General features: G+C 37.6%; 3 protein-coding genes across 3 annotated transcripts; 2 read left to right on the top strand and 1 right to left on the bottom strand.

Annotated features, from left to right (window-relative positions):
* Positions 1–1,733: 1,733 nt before the first annotated feature.
* On the bottom strand, positions 1,734–2,394 carry LOC149713646 (uncharacterized). Its single transcript, XM_089844095.1, has 2 exons — positions 2,050–2,394; positions 1,734–1,981 (listed from the first exon to the last, which is right to left on the bottom strand). Exons 1-2 carry the CDS (start codon positions 2,381–2,383, stop codon positions 1,734–1,736), a joined length of 582 nt encoding a protein of 193 aa, XP_089700221.1. The 5' UTR covers positions 2,384–2,394.
* A 695-nt stretch (positions 2,395–3,089) lies between these two features.
* On the top strand, positions 3,090–7,570 carry LOC149713645 (uncharacterized). Its single transcript, XM_089844094.1, has 8 exons — positions 3,090–3,093; positions 4,456–5,616; positions 5,681–5,845; positions 5,897–5,992; positions 6,063–6,121; positions 6,233–6,292; positions 6,427–6,625; positions 6,855–7,570. Exons 1-8 carry the CDS (start codon positions 3,090–3,092, stop codon positions 7,085–7,087), a joined length of 1,977 nt encoding a protein of 658 aa, XP_089700220.1. The 3' UTR covers positions 7,088–7,570.
* Positions 7,571–15,310: 7,740 nt separating this feature from the next.
* LOC149713644 (lipase member K-like) lies at positions 15,311–18,868 on the top strand. Its single transcript, XM_089849335.1, has 5 exons — positions 15,311–15,511; positions 16,905–17,106; positions 17,974–18,088; positions 18,543–18,693; positions 18,764–18,868. Exons 1-5 carry the CDS (start codon positions 15,311–15,313, stop codon positions 18,866–18,868), a joined length of 774 nt encoding a protein of 257 aa, XP_089705461.1.
* The last annotated feature ends 3,421 nt before the right edge of the window (positions 18,869–22,289 follow it).

Here is a 22,289-nt window from a genome sequence, read left to right as displayed (position 1 = left end):
TCAAAATTATAACGCGATAACAAGCTTCACACTAATCACGACACTGACGGTGGTCTGACAGACATTATCATCAACCGGAACTTCCGTAGGTTAACCTAACTCAAGATCCGGGTTAATGGGAAAACTATACTTGTAAAACTGGGCTATAGATGGCGGGCTTGGATGTCTTGGAAGAAAACGCTGTTCACAAAAGCATAACCTACGTCCAGCACTTATAGGGAGCTGTAATATGATTCACTTATGAAGCCAGTAAGAACAGACTCGTGTCCGTGTGGGATGGACAAAGACCAGAAGATGGTGGTGTGAGAACTCAAGTAGAGGAGCCATTTCCGTGACTGTGAAAGCAGTTCGGAAATGGCGAACACGTTTGCTCCGATACGCAAACTGCGAACGCGGTCACGTGGGTGTAACAACGGACAGACAGACAGACACACAGACAGACAGACAGACACACACACACACAGACACGGCCGTTACAGAACCTCTCCTGGACTACGTCACACGGAGAGGTAATAAGGAATTTAAGAATGAAAAAAAAACCTTTCTATTTGTTTAATTTTTCTAGTAAGTTTTATTTCATCTCATTAAGAGTGTCGCTTAACACTATTAAGAGTGTCGCTTAACATTATTAAGAGTGTCGCTTAACACTATTAAGAGTGTCGCTTAACACTATTAAGAGTGTCGCTTAACACTATTAAGAGTGTCGCTTAACACTATTGAGAGTGTCGCTTAACACTATTAAGAGTGTCGCTTAACACTATTAAGAGTGTCGCCTAACACTATTAAGAGTGTCGCCTAACACCGTTAAGAGTGTCGCCTAACACCGTTAAGAGTGTCGCCTAACACGTTTAGCAGTGTTTTATAATGGTACAATACCGCCTGATTACCAATTTCTTAGTTATTTTATTTAAAGGAAAAATATGTTCTTTCATGAATATCATCTTTAAATAAATGTTAAACAAATAATTTTTTACTCTAATATTCAAACATTAATGGAAATGAAAGACCTTATTTAAGATACCAGCCATATTATAAATTTCCATGTTTAATTTCAAAGGGTGTTTTTAAAGTGTTACTTTACACTGAATTTACACCTTAAATTGGCCACAAAAACTCAAGGTTTTATAAAACTCTTTTTTGGGTGTTTTTACGGTGTAAAAAAAGAGTATTCTAAATTTACACCCTTTTAACACATTTTTAACACTTCGATTTCTTAGAGTGATGAATGAATGATGTAGTGGTTTCAGAAAATGATTCATGTCTGGCTTACTTTTCCCAAACCATATACCCGCAATTATTATGTTTTCGGTTCGATTTCTCTTATGAGGTGGTAATTCATTTATTTTTAAATATAATGGCCATAACGAGAAATTTGATGAAGAAAAAAGTGAAACTCCATCAGTGTTCCACATAAATGAAATGTTATGCTTGGTTTTTAAAAAACCATTGCTAACAAACTCTTTATAGAGCAAACCATCATAAATATCTTCAATATTATCACGAGCTTTTTTAGTTCGATTAAACCTATATTCTAGATCATCGAGAAATCCTTTCCGTAAAAACATGGCTTGCATTTGAGGCAAGATGGAAATTTCTACAAACAGTGATACGTCAATCTGATATGATCGCTTTACCAGGCAACGTGGTCAAATGTTATTTGGTTGAAGATCTGATAGGCATACATTACAATAGCGGTGAATAATTAGTGGTATTTTAACATGGGCGAAGTGTTTCTAAAACAAATAAAGTGTTGTCTTTAAGGAATTGGGCTTCAAACAATGAAGATTAATGAGCAAAAGTAGATCTGTTAACGCTGATCCCGTTAAAAAGTGCCGTATAGCAAAGAGCAATATTGCTAACATGCTCTCTCCCAGACTTAAATTTAAACCTCGGTACAGTTGACTATCATAATCATCCATTTCATCTTTCGAAAAAGACTCTTCTGCTGATGATGACATACTTAAGCTTGGTTCCGAGTCACCTGGAGAATTTAATTAACACTTAAAACATCCCCTTAAAATGATGTATATCCCAATAGTACACTTTTACCATTAAATAAATTATTGTTGTCATTTTCATCGTAATTACGAGTTCCAACGTCCACATTGTCCCTCACCTCACCATCTTGTTGCACATTTACACCATCTTCTCTGACATTTTGCAGCTGATGCTGATTTGGGTCATTCATTGCAGCAGCATTTATATCATCACGTTGATTTCCATAGTTAATGGTGGTATTAATTGATTCATTACACATATCACGATCATTGGAAGCAGTGGAGTCTGATGAAAAGTTTGTAGATTCGCTCGATGAGTCAGATGAGGATGGAATTAAGTCATCTTCAATTAAACTGGTTGACATATTTTCTAATCGCTTCTTCATTCTCCACCTTGTTGAACGTGATACAGTTTTGGTAGAACTATTGTTCTTTGCACGTTTCATTGTTTTGAATATTCTTCGCTAATTAGTATGGAATTGAAGCTTAGCTTTTCTTGAAATACTGTTTGACCAAAGTTATAACCTTAGAAATTTGTCTGACAAGGACAAGTGAAAGGATAATGTGTCAGCAGAGTCTATGAAACATTATTGTAGAGACTTAAGAGCAGTTAATTTAAATTTAAATGAAAAAGTCCGGTTTTGAAAATTAAATGGGGTGCAGTATTTTGTTTGTGGATTGAAGACCGCGACACTATTGGTAATTCTTGGCTGTAGTGTATAGCCACAAATGGGACAAATAATTTTTAACGGAGGGCTGCTCGAACTAATTCTCAGTAAGTCTCTAGCATAACGAAAGGAAGTGTCATACTTATGGAACATATCTTACAAACTTACGTCAGTTGTATTAGCTCTGTCAAAAACCTGATGCAAAAACCAGATACGCGGTTTGTAAAAATAATTTAGTCCCCAAGAAACTTAATTTTGTCACCCCATGCCTTATACCGCTAAGACCGAGATAAAGCAGAATTTTTTTCCATATTTCTTAAGGAACTTCCACCCATCGTCGTCTACCCATCTATATTTTTTATGACCGTTTTTAGATCCACCCAGGGAGGCATTTTTTTACTCCCGGACCTAAAAGCTTAAGGAAATGGGTAATAGATTCAAATGGGAAACCCTTAATATATCAATTGAATAACAATTAATGACACGCGAGACATCTTTCTTCATTGTGCGGGTGTGGTAGCGTTCGACGACTTCCAGTCGCGTCGAGTCTTAATTCGCGACTTCGTCGTACGGCTTATCCAGTTAGTTTCAAAAATTTTAAATACATTTCATCGAGAAATATGGTTTCGGATAACGCGGATCAAAACAGCCAGTGTCAAAGCCAAAAATCCACTGTGCGCGCTCTAATTTTTTTTATTAAGGCGAAGAAAACATCATATTTTGTTAACAAAAAGGCACGGCGTTACGCGATTGGTCGGAGGGGGATACTTCAAATTATTCTTAAAATCGGAACCTAATTTGAATTTTAAAATCATTAGGGGGTATTTCCTGAATGTTTCACTATGCAGACTGGTCTTATAATTAGAAGAAGAATTATCGATAAAAAAATCACTTGATTTTTCCACTTCACCCTCCCTTTAAGATTTCTACTTTTATAATTAGTTTTCTATGATGAAATGAAGAAAGAAACTTAGTGAGGTTCGACATCCTTTAAATATATTCAAAATAAGTCTCCAACCTCTTGGTAATCTTCGAGCTCTAGTGACTCACTCAGCCTTTCCGCCACACTTGCATTGGGTTTTCTTTTGTGACTCTCCCTATAGTAGAATTGAAAGCCAGTTTTTCTTTTTTCTAGCTTAAAATTTTGGCGCGAAAGTGTTTTGTGGATGTTTGGCTCGAAAAAATACGATAAAGGCTGGAAGACCAATAGTACACTTATTTCGAGTATTCATTAGCTGCTAATATCCTTGATTCATCTTATTCATATTTCTAGCTTTAAATTTATTTTTAAATTGAGTAGTATTTTTCAAAAAGAGTGTACCTAAGTATGTATAGTAACTATCGTGAAGTTCTTTTTAATGCACTGTATAGGAAGTGTCCAACAAAACATTTCATACATTATATTTATTTATGATATGATTTTAGAATTCGAGATTTCTCTTTCTGGTCACAAAAAAGAGCCTTTTTCCAATTATATAATCCGTCAATATTCATCATAACTGAAACCACGCGATTAAAATTGAGGCCCAACCATAGTTTCAAGCGTTAAGTTTGCTTTTGGCATATTTGTTTTCGATACCAGATTAAGAACTATTTTTAACGTGAAAATACATTCACATCCAAGGGGAGTGAATTTTAAGAAAACAAATGTTTATTTTAGGAATTTTTGGTTTGTTTATTTGGGTGGGGGAAAGTTTGCATGTTGGTTTCTTTTTACGTAAAAAAAGCTAAAACACACACAGTAGACATTCAATTTAACGATGTTTGGTACATTTCTTTTAATTTTTTAGGTGATGAAGATCTGCTAATATCGGAACAAAACAAGAAAGACGAAGAAATTGAAAACGAAATAGAACAGGTGAAGGGAAAACATACAGAAACCGTCAGAAGAGAGATAAAAAGCGCGAAAAGAAAGCTAGAAAGTACGAATAGCGCATCAGCCAAATTAAAAAAACAACACGCTGATAAAAAAAATTCAGAAGCGTCACGCAAATCGCTCAATGAATCAATTCTAAACATGCCGACGTTAAACGAACAGTGGAACATATCTACAACGAACACAGGCGCAATTAACTCAACTACCTCTTCGGGGGTTGAAAATTCATCGCCCAGCTTCGGCCAAAATGCCACTCCATCGCCTAGCATCGGCCACAATGCCACTCCATCGCCTAGCTTCGGCCACAATGCCACTCCATCGCCTAGCTTCGGCCACAATGCCACTCCATCGACTAGCTTCGGCCACAATGCCACTCCATCGACTAGCTTCGGCCACAATGCCACTCCATCGACTAGCTTCGGCCACAATGCCACTCCATCGACTAGCTTCGGCCACAATGCCACTCCATCGACTAGCTTCGGCCACAATGCCACTCCATCGACTAGCTTCGGCCACAATGCCACTCCATCGACTAGCTTCGGCCACAATGCCACTCCATCGACTAGCTTCGGCCACAATGCCACTCCATCGACTAGCTTGGGTAACAATATCAGGTCCTCGGTTGCACTGGGCCACAATCTCACTCCATCAAATGACTTTACCAACGATGCCTCTCCATCGGTGTGTTGCGATAACAGTTCCAATCCATCGATGCGCTTTGACAACCCGTCAGCTGAGGACAGCCATCATTTACCTCCATCTTGCTTTGATAATAATGTGACGCCATTGGCTTTGAACCAAAAAATATTGGCAACAGCACAAACAAACCATCTAGAAACTCCCTCATTGGGAAGGAATAGGTCATTAACTTTATCTGCTAATGCCAACCATTCAAGAGAAAACACCAGAAATGAAAGTTCTTCAAACATCCCATTTAGAACAAGTAATTCAGTGGAAACATCATATCCCAGAAACAACGATGCATCACATTGCCAACCAAACAGTAATTCACAATGCACACAAGTTGCCGAGTACGTCGCACCCGAGAGGGACATTTCTAACTATTCTTCAAATCGTAAGAAATTAAATACAAAGCGTCTTTAAATGTTGTGTTATAGTTTTCAAATAATATTTCGTAGATTTTATAAGTGAAGATATAAATCAGTCGAAAACATTCTTAAATTTGGATTCTTCGAGGAACCTTCATACAACAATACAAAAACTGAGAGAAGAGATAAAACAAAAGGAAGCTCAAATAGCCTTGTTGAAAGCTGCTTCAAAAGAGATAACTGAACAATTCAATGGTATAAATATAAAAACGCACCTTTTTCCTCACTTTATATTATACTTTCTAGGAGACAAGGATCAAATTATAAAGAATTTGAAGGGAGAGTTGGAAAACTTGAAGACGAGCTCTAAAGAGTGCCACAGTTGTCATAACCTTAACAAAGGTACGTATTTAGGCAGCAATCATTGCTCCATCCAAATATATTAAAATCTCTATTACAAATATAAATACAGCCAAGAAACATCTTGAAAGTCTTGTGAACTCTATAAAAGTTCCAAGTGGAAATACTGAGGTAAGACTGCCCTTCCAGAGTTTTTGATGTTGTATAACTAAGATTTATTGATCAAGCGATGGGAAATGCTAAAATATATTAGGAATAAATTTTATAACTTATGTAATTTAGAATGAAAGTTCCCCTTCAAACAGTGTAACGGCTGTTCAATCACCGGAAGAAGAGAAAGTGGTAATAATATATTGATTTGTATAATTTACACTTGAAAAACTAGTCCCTACCACCATTAATCCTTCAAAAAAGAATTTTCACACCTTACTTGCCATACCAAATTACATATTTATGACTTTTTTAAAAACTTATAGGTTCCACTATTTGATGGATGTCCAATTCGAGTGAAAAAGTCGCAAAAACTGAACTTGGCATACACTTGTACTTCTCCCAAGAAAACAGTGCTTCAGCTTGTCAACATGCTACACACCGAAGAGGAATTGAGAAACATGTCTGTTGCAGGGAAAGGTGGCAAAAAACCATTTCCTGAGTATGAAGTACAAGGTATTATGGGTAAGTATCGGTATCAAAGTATCATCAAATCAAGAAATGAACCAATGGTGCTAAATAGAATAAGAGTTGCACGATTATCATGAATTTAGTTTTCAACAAATTTTATAGACAAGACAGAGCCAAGCCAAATTAAAAATTTGGACCATTTTTAGTATCGGTGGTGTAACTCTCCTACTTATCACCTTGGAATTGACATATTGTCAGTATTTAAAAAGTTCCATATTTATAGCATACGTCAGCAGAATGTACAAGAATTCAGCCAAATTTAAAAACATTTCGGAAAAAATTATTAAAAAATGCATAAACAACCGTTGTTTAACAGTAAACCGATCGTTCCAAAAAAAGCTCAAAGCTTTGGCTGATGCCGAGATGGGACAAAAAGAAACGGAAAAGGGCCAAAAAGAAATAGAAGAGGGTCAAACTAAAACAGGAGAACACAGTAATTTTGAAAAAGGAAATTAAGCGGAAATTTCAGTAGAAACAAACATTGAACACGATGTAAATATTGATTCTGAAAGTGATTAAATAAAGTGAATGTCATTCAGAATGTGATATTAAATAAAGTGAATGTCATTCAGAATGTGATATTAAATAAAGTGAATGTCATTCAGAATGTGATATTAAATAAAGTGAATGTCATTCAGAATGTGATATTAAATAAAGTGAATGTCATTCAGAATGTGATATTAAATAAAGTGAATGTCATTCAGAATGTGATATTAAATAAAGTGAATGTCATTCAGAATGTGATATTAAATAAAGTGAATGTCATTCAGAATGTGATATTAAATAAAGTGAATGTCATTCAGAATGTGATATTAAATAAAGTGAATGTCATTCAGAATGTGATATCAAACAAAGTGAATGTCATTCAGAATGTGAATGATTAAATTACCCTAATGAATTTAATTAAAATTCGATGTTTTGAAACTTAATTAGTTCATTTATTATATTCGCTGGGCACTATGGAAAAGGGGGACAATTTAGAACTGGACTGAAGTAGCGCTGGAAGTGGGCTGCATTAGGCTGAACTGAAATAGCGCTGGAAGTAGGCTGTATTGGGGTGGTCTGAAATAGCGCTGTTAATGGGCTATATTGGGGTGGTCTGAAATAGCACTGGAAGTAGGCTGTATTGGGCTGGACTGAAATAGTACTGCAAATGGGCTGTATTGGGCTGGACTGAAGTAGCGCTGGAAGTGAGCTGTATCGGACTGGACTGGAATAGAGCTAGAAATGGACTGTAAAGCAATTAACTAAAATAGCGCTGGAAATAGGCTGTATTGAGCTGGACTGAAATAGCGCTGGAAGTGAGCTGTATTGGGCTGGACTGAAATAGCGCTGGAAGTGAGCTGTATGGGGCTGGACTGAAATAGCGTTGGAAATGGGCTGTATCGGGCTGGACTGAAGTAGCGCTGGAAGTGAGCTGTATCGGACTGGACTGGAATAGAGCTAGAAATGGACTGTAAAGCAATTAACTAAAATAGCGCTGGAAATAGGCTGTATTGAGCTGGACTGAAATAGCGCTGGAAGTGAGCTGTATTGGGCTGGACTGAAATAGCGCTGGAAGTGAGCTGTATGGGGCTGGACAGAAATAGCGTTGGAAGTGAGCTGTATTGGGCTGGACTGAAATAGCGCTGGAAGTGAGCTGTATCGGACTGGACTGGAATAGAGCTAGAAATGGACTGTAAAGCAATTAACTAAAATAGCGCTGGAAATAGGCTGTATTGAGCTGGACTGAAATAGCGCTGGAAGTGAGCTGTATTGGGCTGGACTGAAATAGCGCTGGAAGTGAGCTGTATGGGGCTGGACTGAAATAGCGCTGGAAGTGAGCTGTATCGGACTAGACTGGAATAGCGCTGGCAATAGGCTGTATTGGGCTGGACTGAACTAGTGCTGCAATTGGGCTGTATTGGGCTGGACTGTAATAGCGCTAGAAAGGGACTGTAATGCTCTGGACTGGAACAGCGCTGAATAGGAGCTGGATGTAAGCTGAAAAAGCTAGGCTGAATTGGCTGAAAATGAAACACTTTCAGTCAAATTCCAACCCTAAAGCAGTCATTTTGTAGCATTCTTTTAATATTATAAATTTGGCTGTAGAGCAGCCAAAAAACAGACACACGATTTTTGTAAGGGCATACATAGGGACTGGTAAAGTGACGGCTTTTTGCCTTTAGCAGTACAACATTTGTTTGTAGAACAAGCCATGGAAATGTTTCGTTAATCATTATAAATTGAAGTGCGGTAGTATGGTCAAGGGGCTTAGCGAATAAGTAGATGAAAGTTAATATTATACTCATAGCGTTGATCCCACACCAGAAACACGCGTAACTTATACGAAATAATTTTTGTGACTTGTTAAAATAGAGGTATTCCAAAAGGTCAGCTCCCAAATCATAATACTTTAATGCAGACTATATTTCGAAAATTTAGATGTATATGATTAGATTTTACCAGGGAAGATGCGTGTTTGTCGTCAAACGAGTAAAATCCTGGCCCACAACCACGGATTTCTCGAATAACCAATCGGGACCCCGGAATCCCACATACGCGAGGGCAGCTTGAAATGCGACGCAATTTAGAAACGTTTTGGTCACCTCTACAGAAATCGTTCGTTCCAGAGCGGAGCATAAAGTTCAGCGTAATTTGTGTAAAGCAGTTATTTCATTTTTGGTGATTGTATCGGTTGCGTTGGTCTCGCTCCGTGGCTTTATTTAATATGGTCATTAAAGTTTAGGTGTTTAAAATTTAACGCGTGCCGCTTTCGACTATTTTTATTACCATTGGGCAGCGAGGGAGGGAAGTGGGAGGGGTTAAGGGTTTCATTTGATAAATCGATATATGCTAGGGAGATTATTTCGCTTTGAATTCGAGCAAGGCCCCAACCGACTTCCAAATTAGCCACCACGCCACTATCGTTCACGCTGCCTACTTTTCATAAGCAGTTCCTTCTTCGCTTAAACCCGACACGCATCATAGAATACACGGTTGAAGCTGACCCTCGCCACATCGATGATATTTCGCTGCAACCATCCCCATTATGGAAAAGCACAGAAAGTGAGAACTTAGTGTGGTTTACGTCAGTCACCAACCATGGAACTAACTAACGCTAGGGACGGTCCGCACCGATAGAACTTACATTAGTCTCTCTGAAAAACATTCGTTGATAAACCCTCCCGCTTTTAAATTCCCCCTCCTAAAATTTGGTGATACAAAACGGAAATAAGGTAATTCTTAACGCCACCTATAATTTAGTTTTCGTACTAATATACGGGATCCGCAGTAGAAGTCGTCCGCTATGCTAGGCGTAGCTTAACCATGGCGTAACCTTTGTGTAAATTGTGCTACTATGGAACTAACTAACGCTTAGAAATTCATTTTATCTCTAACTTTGAAACATAATTTATTTACGGAACTAAGTATTTAACACTTTAAAGGTTGTACTGTTGTTTTTAAAATAATTATAAATATGGATTTGTGTGTATAGTGGTTGTAGAAGTGACAATCGCCAAGCTCATAAACAGTACATGAGATATGCAGAGTTTATCGCTTTTCCTAAACCTAAGCGTAATTATGAAATAGCAGACTGCTTTTAAGGCTTTTTGTTACCCCCTCCCCCTTTTAAAAATTGAATCACTTTTCCGGTTCGCACCAAAATCTCGCTAGGGTGCGTTGTCACCGAACATTTCTCAGATATTCACGCTTGCGGACCGTCCCTAGCGTTAGTTAGTTTCATGCACCAACCAAGTCAACGTCTGTTTCTCCCTTACTATTTGTAAAATTAACGAAAACTTATCTTTTTTTCACCGACGAAAATTAGCTTTTGAAGAGCTATTTTCGGTTCTTAGTGAAGATAGATTTCGTAGTGCAAGCCTCGTAAATCTATTCGGTTTTGACCGCATACTGCTCTTTACCTCGACGAGAACAAAAAATATTGTTTTTGTCCACGCTATTTTTAATGCCACAGCCTCTCTTATTTCAATTGGTTTTAAGAGTTCGGATCAACATTTATTTCGAATAAAATACTATACAGTACTGTCGATTGAAAAGTAATCGCAGAGTTGAATATTAGACTTATGATACTGTTTAAGTTTTAACCTAGAAATTGGATTCGCGTAAAGCACCATTATACTCAAATTAAATCACTCTGTGTCTATATCTCGAGAACCCCCGTGAAAATATCAGTGATCATTGGCTGATTTTTAGGTGTTTGCCAGAGTCAAGCTGATCAAGTTTCAAATGTCGGAAAGGTTCGGCGTCTAACGTCGATTAAAAGCGGGCGGCCCAACTTTTTAATTAAATCTGCCCCGAACTGAGAATTTCGCGCTCTCTTTCTCCACCGGACATAAACGTTGTTTACGAATATATTAGAATAAATGCATAGCATCCGCTGAATAATGAAGCTTTTCTCAATGCTTAGGCTCTAAACTACGAATTATTATCGACGATAATAGACCTCGGGTTTTCAAACACTTAACTTAAGTGAGACAGGACATTTCAGAATGGACCGGTGTTCTATTAAGAAATTAGGGTGACAGTTTTCAAATAATTATTTTACTTTTTAGAGGAAAATTTTTAAAATTTTGTTTGGGGAAGTTCAACATCGGAGAGGACAAACCGAAATTCTTGCAGGAGGACAAGTTGGACATTGCAGAGGGAAATGTCCCCAGTGCTCCTAAACGAGTTGATTTACTCGGAAATAAATTAACGAACATCCTAAAAATCGGGTACACTGACAACAAAGCAAATACCAATGTCACTTATTTTACAAGTGTCTAAACTTTGTTTCAACTACAGAAGTCAGAAATCTACATGCGTGAATTGCACAAACTCACTGATCACTATATGTCTAGAAATTTTCTGTGATCTCTTACTCATTTTTAGGCGTTTAACAGAGCCCAGCTTATCACGCCCGGCCAATATCAAGCACAGCTCGGAAATAGACCTTCATTGACGTTGAGTATCTTTCACCCTTATTGATGTTTGTTTTTTTTTATTATAGTTGGGTGCAAGTCCTGATATCTGTTTTAGGCTTGGATTGAATCTCGTCTTGAAGGTACGATTCCATTTTGTAAAAGATGTCTGTGGATATGAATTCTAAAAAAGTTCTATAATAAAGCTTGTTTGTTGGAACGTGTCTGCATAAGACCCTTTTAATAGCAAGGAGTCTCATATACAACTCTAATTAGCTTTTACCCCAGACAAGTTTGTTTTTGACCTCTATGAGTACCCAATTTAATTATCAGAATTTAAAACATTTCGATTCACTACGTCTTTAGATTAACGAAACCTTAAAGGGAGAATGAATTAGAGAAGCATTTTTAAAACGATGTTCTTTTAATGGTCTTATTGATTTAAAATCGACGTTTGACCATTTCATTTAAGAACAAGTTGGAAAACCAAAATGTTACCTCTCCGTGTCGAGAAGATAATATAAACTTAAGTATCCAATGAAAACGTCGACGTTTTTGCCCTCATCCTTTACCGCTTTGCGCTTCCGCATCTCATCCATACTCTCAACATTATCTTCCTCCATTTTACATACAAAGGGTATAAACCCATTAGTGGAAGCAGTATTTTTTTTCCGAAACAATCTCGCTTATGTTTATCCTTTCTAGACTTCGCTAAAAACGTATTAATCCTACGTAAAATATTAATAGACAGGCAAGGATTCATACCATTAAAGAAGGAGCGCAATATTATCCATATTTTCATTTCATATACAGAGAAAAGAAATTATTGTTTCTGAGAGGAGCTTCCCATTTTAGTTGTTGTTTTGAAAAATATATCGCAATGCACGGGCCTTGATAGATATAGGAGGCATTGAATGAAATATATCACAATGCACGGGCCTTGATAGATATAGGAGGCAATGAAGGAAATATATCGCATGGACGGGCCTTGGTAGATATAGGAGGCAATGATAATCTCTCTCTTTGCACGAGAGGTTTATCTTTAATATTTAAATAAATATAATTATTTTTAAGTATTTTAATCTTCTATAATTAACATTAATAATAGTTAAATCGTTCCTATTATCTTCTCAAACTTTTCTAATATTGACGTTTAAATTGAAGCGTACCCCTCTTACCCGATTCTTTTAAAATTTTGGTATATATATGGAAATCGTTTCCCTTATAATAGTAAGGAAAAAGCGCAATTGCGAAAACCTTCGGTGGCCGATCCCACCTTAGGGAGGCTAGACGTTTCTCGTAACCCTAGCTGATCGCCGCGTATATCCTAAAACCAAACGATGATAATGGAGTAGAAGCCAATGATACAGATTGGTCTCTATGTGGAATAGACGGAAGACCAGTGGATGGTGGTGTTAGAAGCCAGTGTAAGAGCAGACTGGTGTCAATGTGGGATTGACAAAGAACAGAAGATGGTGGTGTTAGAAGCCAGAAAAGTAGCAGACTGGTGTTCATGTGGGATGGATGAAGACCAAACATGGTGGTGTGAGATCACAAGTATAGAGTAGCCAACGCAGAGAAATACAATTTTCCAAATTTCTGTGAACTGTCAATGCGGTCCGGAAATTGGGAACACGTTTGCTCCGATACGCAAACTGCGAACGCGGCCACGTGGGTGTAACAACGGACAGACGGACAGACAGACAGACACACAGACACGGCCGTTACAGAACCTCTCCTGGACTACGTAACACGGAGAGGTAAAAATGTCAGATTTTAGGCTTAGCGTACCGTAGAAAAAGCATTGTTTTTTTGATGGTCCAGTACATCGAATAACTAAGAAACTACGGCGAAGATAAGGTTCAGAATACTTTCAAATTAACAAGCAACTATTGAATATTGAACTTAGGAAGTTTTATTAAGAACAATTAAGTCTAAGTATATTATTTTATTATAATTAATTTATAAATTGTGGCAAAACCGTTATTCGCTGCACAAAGTCAATTTAAGATGTTAGTTACCACGTTCAAAGCTCTTATTTGTAGGACCGTATAATAGACCATAAGTTTATGAGATATGTTCCATAAGTATGACACTTCACATACTTTGTAATGCTTAAGACTGTGAGCTAGTTCGAGAACTCGGTGTTGCAGTCCATCTTCCTATGTAGTTTGTGCTTGGCCTTTTACAGCGCCTTACCAGGCGTCGTTTTACGAGAATCTATGGCCTACTTGTCTTCATGGCAAGATACAGTAGCCAGTTACAAACTTATGGAACATAGGCCTAATGAATTAACTTCCACGTGACATGCAATCAATTTCGTCTGCAAATCCGATTTACGATATTTTAACTCTAAAAACGTTGATTCGAAAGTCTCGTGATTTGGCATTGGTAAACGCAGACTTGAAACGTAACTAGTTTGCAGTGTACTTATCCGTAACGTTACAAAGGAATTTGAGTGGGCTTATTTCCTTCGCAGTCTCGTCTGTCCGTGTACAGCCATCACAGCAACTCGGGAACATCGGCTTATGTCCTCGATCACTTTGGTCAGGTAAAGAGCCGCCTTCGGACGAATTTAAAATTGTATTGGCTTAAAACTAAAGGCATCTTTTATCGCTTGTAGCTTAAGGGGATTAACGAATTTGGAAAGTACGATTATGGTACCGAAGAAAATCAAGAGAGATATGGACAGGTAATTGCGTAAATGTAATTTGGTCAAGTTAGAAACGGTCAGTGTTGCAAGAACCAGCTAGCATTTTTAACCAAATGGTTTTAACCACAGACTCGTGATTAGTCTTAGAATAGTGAGGAATCATTGAAAAACATAATTTAAACGAAGAAGTGATATCTGTTTTATTGGGGAGAAGGTATAAATTCGCCATATTTCCAGCTTTATCTCCAGTCCAAACGTAGGTTCGGAGTTAATCCCCGCCTCTAAATTACAACCGGCATATCATTGGCTCTTGAAAACTCGCGTCAACGCGAGGTGGATGACGAAAATTACATTTTTCCGTCTGAGGAGAGGCGAAGTAGCCCGGCGGCCTCCTTTCTCTCTGATGAAGACGTGGACTGAAGACGCTTTGATGCTGAACTACTTATGGACAAGTACTTTAACTTATGTTATTAAAATATATTGCAATGCTAGTTCAACAAAGATAAAACTGGTGTCTTGTCGTTAATTTTGTTTTATATTCTTTAATACTCGATGATGGTAAAAAACCATGAAACATAAACATATTAAATATATATTGCAAAATGTATTGGTTCTATTGCGATTAAGCCTATCTGTTTATAGCAGACTATATTACAGACGACTATTGACAAAACATAACAAGTTGATAAAGTACTATGGGGTCGATGGTGGCGACATCAATTTGAACAAATTTCTCTGGGCTCTTCTTTCGTTTGACAGACTATAGATTCAAGCACCCGCGTCCGTGTTTCGCCGCTTTAGGTTGAGGGGAAGGGGGTAAGAAATTTTTTTGGAACTCGACCAATTTTTTTCTCTCTAGCGTAGGTGCAATTGAAGCGGCGTAAAATCCTCAAATTTGTTCACTAATGAAAGGATCTATTATCAATGCTAGAGCCCTTCACTTCTAGTCTCATCTCACTTCTGGTATGTTTCCCTGTAGCGTGTACCTTTCATCCGTTTACCTGTTAAGCTAGTTCGTTGACTTCTGGAAATGTTTGTTGTTTGTTGGAGTTGCGTAAAATCCCTCTGATCACTTTTACCAAAACCGCATAACATTCGGTACGTCGGTCCCCGCGCTCAAAAATGTATTTCACGAGGATATTTGCCGTTTGTTTCTTAGTGGAAGTTTCAGTTTGCGGTTCGACGTTTCCAAACCCGCTCGAATTCACACCAAATGCACTCAAATTTACAGGCGGTTCCGTCGGGGTCACGGTGGGCTCGACCTTACAGAGTGATCCATCGCTATCGGTTAATATATTCGATCCAGATTACAATAGAAGTATTGTAAGTATAATTATCGTATACGCATTTAAAAATGTCGTTTTTTTCGGTACGCACCGTCATAATGGGTTAATTTCTTAATTTGTCCCATGAACGCTGGATCTGGGACGCCCGCCTTCCACTGTACAATCCGACTCCTCTGGTAGCATAGCATCGAGGGAAGGGATGGGAACTGAGAATTTGGTAACTCTCAAGGTCATTCGGTCTTTTGTCATTGAATTCTTCGCAAGGTTGAGAGTAGACTTGGGAGGAAAGTCCCTAGCCATGAAGCCTACGAAGAACACACTGTGCTATTCTCGATCCCCTTGAACAACTTTATATTTAATAATACGTTTATTGATTTGGAAAGTTGAAGAAAACGTAGTTTCTTAAATTAAGACTATCACGTAGATATGTCATATTCACAGTATAGTGTCTACTAGACGGGAAACTCTTCCAAGGCTGGTAGCTTAGCTAGTACCAAATAGATACAAGGTGGTTTATGGAGGGTCATTATTGTACATACACGTAGTAAGCACTTGACCCAGAAGCCCCGGTAGCGGAAATTTGAAAAATTAGGGCGACATAAGTGATCGTAATTCTAGATTACGTCTCTATGTCCCCTATAATAGTTTTGATGTCTGGGTGTCCATTTGTTTTACCTTGTGTTTGTAACATTCACCCTTGGAGGATGTAAGTGAGAGGGAGGAGTCGAATGACGGGTTTCCCATTGAAACGACGGTTAGGATTCGTGAGCCTGCTTTTTGACCCCTGAGGTGTGACAAGATGAGCACCTCAGGGTTTATCACGCCTCTTAGTACACAAATATGGGTTACAACTGGCCATCTTCCGCAGGCTACTGAGACGTCAGAAGTCGTATAGCGCTAAGATCCGAAGAGAGAAAATTTTGAAATTCCTGTCGCGGTGTAGCCACCAAACGGTCGAGACGATTACTAAATGGGTCACGTGAAAAAATCATCCAATGGAATAAAGGAGATTTTTACGTTTCGTATAGGCAGCCATTGGGGGGGGGGGGTTCAGTCCTGAAAAATTCTAAAAGGGTTGAAAGAAACGCTAGGCTAGGCAGTACAATTTTGTATTGGAGTTGAGGTGATAAATGATACGGAGAGAGTATTGGGTTTCATTAAAGGGAGCCAGACAAACACTATTGCCATAGGAGTAGCAGCCATATCTCTACTTAGAGGCATGATAAACTTATGGTCTTATTTCACATTAGTGCCAATTTCGTTATTTTGGGGGCCCGTACCTCCGTAACTAAATACTGTAGACCCCATATTCTTTGAAACTTTTCACTCAGTCTGACCCCAAAATGCACCCTTTACTTTATGACATGCTTATATACTCCCTGTATATAAGATGGATAACATAACGTTCCACTTTTTTCTTCGATTGTTAGTCAGAATTGATTACGTCTATGGGATATCCGGTGGAAGAATACGAAGTTACTACGGATGATGGATACATTCTGGGACTTTACCGAATTCCCTACGGAAAAGGAAACAAAAATCAATTATTTAAAAATCCAGTCTTGATCGTTCACGGTACAGCCGGAAACGGGTGGGACTACGTCATGAATTACTACCCATATCAAAATCTAGGTAAACAAAGTATTCCGACAAAACTAATTTAAAAAGAAAGTATTGGGAAATGTAAACAAATCGGCGTTCGGGTAATTTTACTGGCAATGCCACGAGTCGGCGTCAATTTCGCTCATAAACAAATTAAAAAAAGTATTTATTTATTAAAAACACGTGCAACGAGCGGAAACTCTACCTGTACTGAAATTGTTTCAACAACGCGTCAAATTTTTGAAATGAATGAACCTTGCAAAATATGTATACAGGCAGAAGTACATAATACTTCTCTTCGAGAGAAGTGTACCACCACAAAGAGGGGTGGGTAATTTTGCCATGATTCTTCCCAACATCATTTACATTTGGAGTGCACAAGGTTACTAAACCGAATCATGCATACACGATAAATAGTTCCCTTATCATTTCTCTATCAGCGTTTAACTATTTGGCGAAGACGCATGCGCTTGTGGATTTTTGTCCCACGTCAAGACAATCAAGGTTTGTCGGTACCAAACAGTGATAGAATTCGCTCTAGCACGGTGCGATGCCCATCTGAATTTTGATGAGCGGGAGAGCGAACAAGAATATGGGTCAGCCAGGGAAGAATTACGTTACAAAACTTAAGTATTAAGAGGATGCAGAGTGTCACCCTTCCTCTATTATCCACTTCTGAGACCAGTAATCTTTGAGAGTTCTGTGGGAGTAGACCTAGGGTTGACAGTTATCTTATACGTATGAATAGTCAATGAAACTCAAAGGTATGAGCAGTGGGCAGTTTAACCAAGTTTTAAGCCCATTCCCTTGCATTCAATAAGATATAAGTATGAGGTCTATGGCCTCTTAAAGATTCCAAGTAGATGAAATCTATGCGTTTCTTACCAATTGTTTTAGGTTGTATTTTGGCGGATGCCGGCTACGATGTATATTTGGCCAATTTAAGAGGAAACCTTTACTCGCAAAAACACGTCAGCCTTTCCACAATGGATCCTGAATATTGGAAGTTCAGGTATGGGACCATTTTAGAAACTTTAGTTGTTAAGTTTTCGAAATTGCGATTCATGCAGAGTTCAAATTAAAAGATCCACGGGTTTAATGGGTTTTACTCATCATAAAAAACCCACTTAATAAAACCCATCACTAAGATTTTAAATTTTGATGAATTTGAATGCCAGAATAATTTGATTTTAAAGGTAGTTTAAGATATTGTTAGAAATTTCAACTTCTAAACCTCATGGCTTTTTTTATTAAGCAGTGACTTTTGAATGACATTTTATACCATGCATGCAACTGCTAAAGATAAAAGCCCAAAAACCCAATCCAACCCGGTGGGCTGTTTTTTTTTTTGAACCCTGGAATTTGTTTGGACTTCCAAGAACTATAATTTGAACATTATTTTGATAAACACTGATTAAGGGTTTAAACTTTCAAAACTATGACGTACTGAAATTGACTCATTTTAGTATTGACGAATTAGGTATATATGACGTGCCTGCCTTGATTGATTTTATCTTAAGAAAAACGGCGAGTTTGAAGTTAACCTACATTGGACATTCACTGGGGACTACCTCCATATTTGCCCTCCTCTCAACCAGAACGGAGTATAATGAAAAGGTATTAGCAATTAGAGCGCTTTAGTAGCAAATTGAGCAAGTCATAATAGTGCATCGTACTTACATTTCAGATAAGTTTGGTTTGCTGCATGTCACCGGTGGCCAAAATAGAACACGCTACTTCTCCCATTGTTCAACTCTACCAATTGGCGGGTCTTATTACGGTGGGAGCTTGATTTTAATCATATCCAAGGCAAAAATAATAAGTAGTGAAGGAGTCAAAAAGCGACTAATTTCTCCAAAAACAAATTGGTACCGCTTGCCATAGTGCTAAATTTCTTGAAGATGGTGTGTTTTTGCCTAAAACGGGATATATCAGTTTCGGGCACCTCTAAATCTTCACATTTTGACTCACCAGGGGCCGCTTAGCAAGCAGAAGTCTAATATGGCCTGTACCATCTTGTTTCAGAAATTAACCGCTATAACTGGTGTGAAGGGGATGATACCGGCCACCGCGTTGCAACCATCCGTAAGAAGCCGAGTTATATGCGGAGTTTCAATTTTAAGCCTTTTATGCCGATTACCCGACCAACTTAACAGTGGCATCGATTCGGGTAGTTTAAATCAGGTAATGCCGAAAGCATAAAATCAGAAAGTACACTTCGTTGAAACTTGCTCCCGCCGTGTGATATGAGAAGCTCTTCTTTATCCAAGAATAGTGTCGACCCCCCTCAGTGTATGATTAGGGAGGGGATTTTTCCCAAAGTTAAGTTTCGAAGACGCTTGTCTTTTGGTCGATTATTACGATACGTCTTTCACGTGTTTTTGTTTTTGGATATCGGAGAGCTTTTAATATATTTGTCGTTGTTTGCTGAAAATATGATTTTATACGTCCTTTGTAAACAAACAGCAGTTGCTTGACATGACTAGACTGGGGAAAGCGAGTCACGAACTCCGGAGGGTCGAAGAGCCCTTCTAGATAAGAACCCACAACCACCTGTAATGTTATAGGAAAAAGGTTTAGATTTTAGGCTTAGCGTCTCGTAGAAAAAGCATAGAATTTTGGGTGGTCCAGTATATCGAATATCTAAGAAACTACGGCGAAGATAAGGTTCAAAATACTTTCAAATTAACAAGCAGCTATTGAATGTTTAACTTCGGAAGTTTCATTAAGAACAATCAAGTCTAAGTATTTTATTATAATTAATTTATAAATTGTAGCAAAACCGTTATTCGCTGCACAAAGTCAATTTAAGATGTTAGTTACCACGTTCAAAGCTCTTATTTGTAGGACCGTATAATACACACAGAATAAAAATGCTGTAAAATAAACACTATGGTAATGGCAATGGCGTATGCCATCAAGATGATGCTAATTTAATTGCACATCCTCCCTGTTTTTAATACCGTCAACAATACTGTTTTTCTAAACAGTGGAACTAACAGTTTTAAGTATTAATTGTTCGTGTATTCAGGGTCGTTCTTAGCTTTTAAAATAGCCGCTTCAGAGGTTGTTTTAAAGACAGTCTTAACCGTTGATTATATTGTAGGGGTCAATGAAAAACAAGCACTATATGCTGTTTTACTACCAATAAATTACAGTTTCATAAAATGTTTGCTGCTGTAAAACTAACAGCAAAATATGTGGTTTTAAACTCACTAAGCACTGTGGATTAAAAGATGGTTTGCTGTGAAAATAAAGACACATCATGCTGTTTCAAACCGCTTATAGTACACTAAAAATATAGGGTTGCTGTAAAAATAACAGCTCTTAGAACAGTTTTAAATCCCGGAGCTTATTTTGATAAAGACGCTCTTTGTTGTTAAACTAAAAGCACTCAAACCTTTATTAAAAACATTAAGCTCTGTTGGTTAAGATGCAACTTGTCATTTATATAAGACGACTAGCTGTTTTTAACATACTGTCCATTAGGGCAGATTTATACTGGTTGCTGTTATACACTCTTAGAAAAAGCGGTGTGCTTTAACACCTTTAAAAGTAGTTTATATGGGTCCAAATTTGACACCATTACAGGTGTTCATTTACACCCCAGAAAGGGTTTAATAACACTTATTTGAGCAATTAGTGTCAAAGATAAGAATAAAATGGTGCAACAGAGGTTCAGTTTAACACCTTTTTAACTCTTATATCGAAATAAAAGTTAATTTTTACTCCCTTATGAGTGTTGTGCAATTCCTTAAAGGGTGCAGCTGCAGCATAACACCTTTCCGAGTTTAAATAACGCTTTCTTAGTGTCGCATGACACCTTCCTGAGTGGTTGATTTGTCAGCAAATGGCTCTATATGCTTAGCAAGGTTCAACCTTGAGAGAACAGTTCTAACAAGCAAGGGTAGTTCTCGCATTAATGTGAAACTACACAAAAAGTTGGCCACTTGATCAACTTAAAATTCAGCTTGTAACTGCTTGGTAAGTTGGTCATTTTCACCGACTTAATAACTTCTGAAAAAGGCAGAAAGTTATAAATTAGTATAAATGCATCGGGTATTAAATTGGTTTTGGATGCCCTAATATCCCGGCAGTAGATACAGACGTATTCGTTAAATTTAATAATCTCTTTTCACGAAGAGTTTTTCGAGCACCAGAGACGCGTTTGACCTAACCTACTCTACCATATTTAAAAAAAAAAGAAAATCCATGGAAATGCGAGAACTTGGAACAGTTTGACACTAACGAGGTTTTTGAAGCGGAAATTTCTCTAACTGTAACTAAAGTCGACGATTTAGAAGTTAGTGTATGGATTTTTTTGAAGGGGCTAATTTTGAAATTTGGGGGCGCTATAGCCCCATAAAAGGCCTAGCGACGCCACTCCAAGAGTGTCGCATAACGCTTTTAAGAATGTCGCCTAACGCTTTTAAGAATGTCGCCTAACACGTTTTGTACATTTTCGGTCAATTTTAGAAATAAGTAGGTTGAAATTATAATGAAGAAGAGAAATTGCAAAGTTAAAAAATTGGTTTTAAAATTAGCAATTCACTGACTTACCAAAATATTTTTATTTTCATATCGGTCCTTTCATAATAAACGCGGACCTTTTCCAAAAGGCTTAGCATGGTTAGGTAAGATTAGGTTATATTGCTTCAAGGTTTAAATTAAAGCGCTTCAAGGTTTAAAATAAAGTGCTCCAAGGTTTGAAGCAAAGTACTTAATGTTCAAATTATAGTATGCAAAACTTTAATTTACGCTGGATTATACAGTAAAATATACGTTAAATTTATACTTAATAGTGTAACTATCTGTGTTTTTAATTATACACTACTGTATTCTTCACGGCAGAATACGTTTTTCCCGGAAAACAGCAACGTTCTATTAATAATAACATATCTTGCACTTCCGTTTGAGAAATAAAAATTAGCTGTTTTTTCCACAGCCGTTAACGTAAAAAAACAATGCTTTGCTGTATATTTAAAATTAAGGTAATGTAATTTCAAAAAACAGCGACTACCTGTATATATTAAGGCTTGTTAGAGGTTTTTCTGGATAACAGCATTAAACAATCAAAAACATGGTGAAAACTATTGTTTCTTTGACATTAATTTCTCAGTGTGTAGACCATAAGTTTATGAGATATGTTCCATAAGTATGACACTTCATATACTTTGTAATGCTTGAGACTTGCTGAGAGATAGTTCGAGAAC

Source organism: Phalangium opilio, unplaced genomic scaffold (assembly GCF_054372755.1).
Source record: "Phalangium opilio isolate 3A_F unplaced genomic scaffold, DU_Popi_V2 ptg000009l_1, whole genome shotgun sequence".
Classification (NCBI taxonomy): Eukaryota; Metazoa; Arthropoda; class Arachnida; order Opiliones; family Phalangiidae; genus Phalangium; species Phalangium opilio.
Note: the sequence above shows the minus strand (reverse complement) of the source record. Positions and strands in the feature narration are given on the sequence as shown.

Excerpts from the sequence above, each read along its gene's own strand:
- LOC149713646 (XM_089844095.1), bottom strand. The coding sequence starts at position 2,383 with ATGAAGAAGCGATTAGAAAATATGTCAACCAGTTTAATTGAAGATGAC. Across the intron at positions 1,982-2,049 it reads CAACAATAATTTATTTAATG|GTGACTCGGAACCAAGCTTA; the intron begins GTAAAAGTGTAC and ends TAAATTCTCCAG.
- LOC149713645 (XM_089844094.1), top strand. Across the intron at positions 5,617-5,680 it reads TTCTAACTATTCTTCAAATC|ATTTTATAAGTGAAGATATA; the intron begins GTAAGAAATTAA and ends AATATTTCGTAG. Across the intron at positions 6,122-6,232 it reads TTCCAAGTGGAAATACTGAG|AATGAAAGTTCCCCTTCAAA; the intron begins GTAAGACTGCCC and ends TATGTAATTTAG.
- LOC149713644 (XM_089849335.1), top strand. The coding sequence starts at position 15,311 with ATGTATTTCACGAGGATATTTGCCGTTTGTTTCTTAGTGGAAGTTTCA. Across the intron at positions 15,512-16,904 it reads CAGATTACAATAGAAGTATT|TCAGAATTGATTACGTCTAT; the intron begins GTAAGTATAATT and ends TTCGATTGTTAG. Across the intron at positions 17,107-17,973 it reads CTACCCATATCAAAATCTAG|GTTGTATTTTGGCGGATGCC; the intron begins GTAAACAAAGTA and ends CAATTGTTTTAG.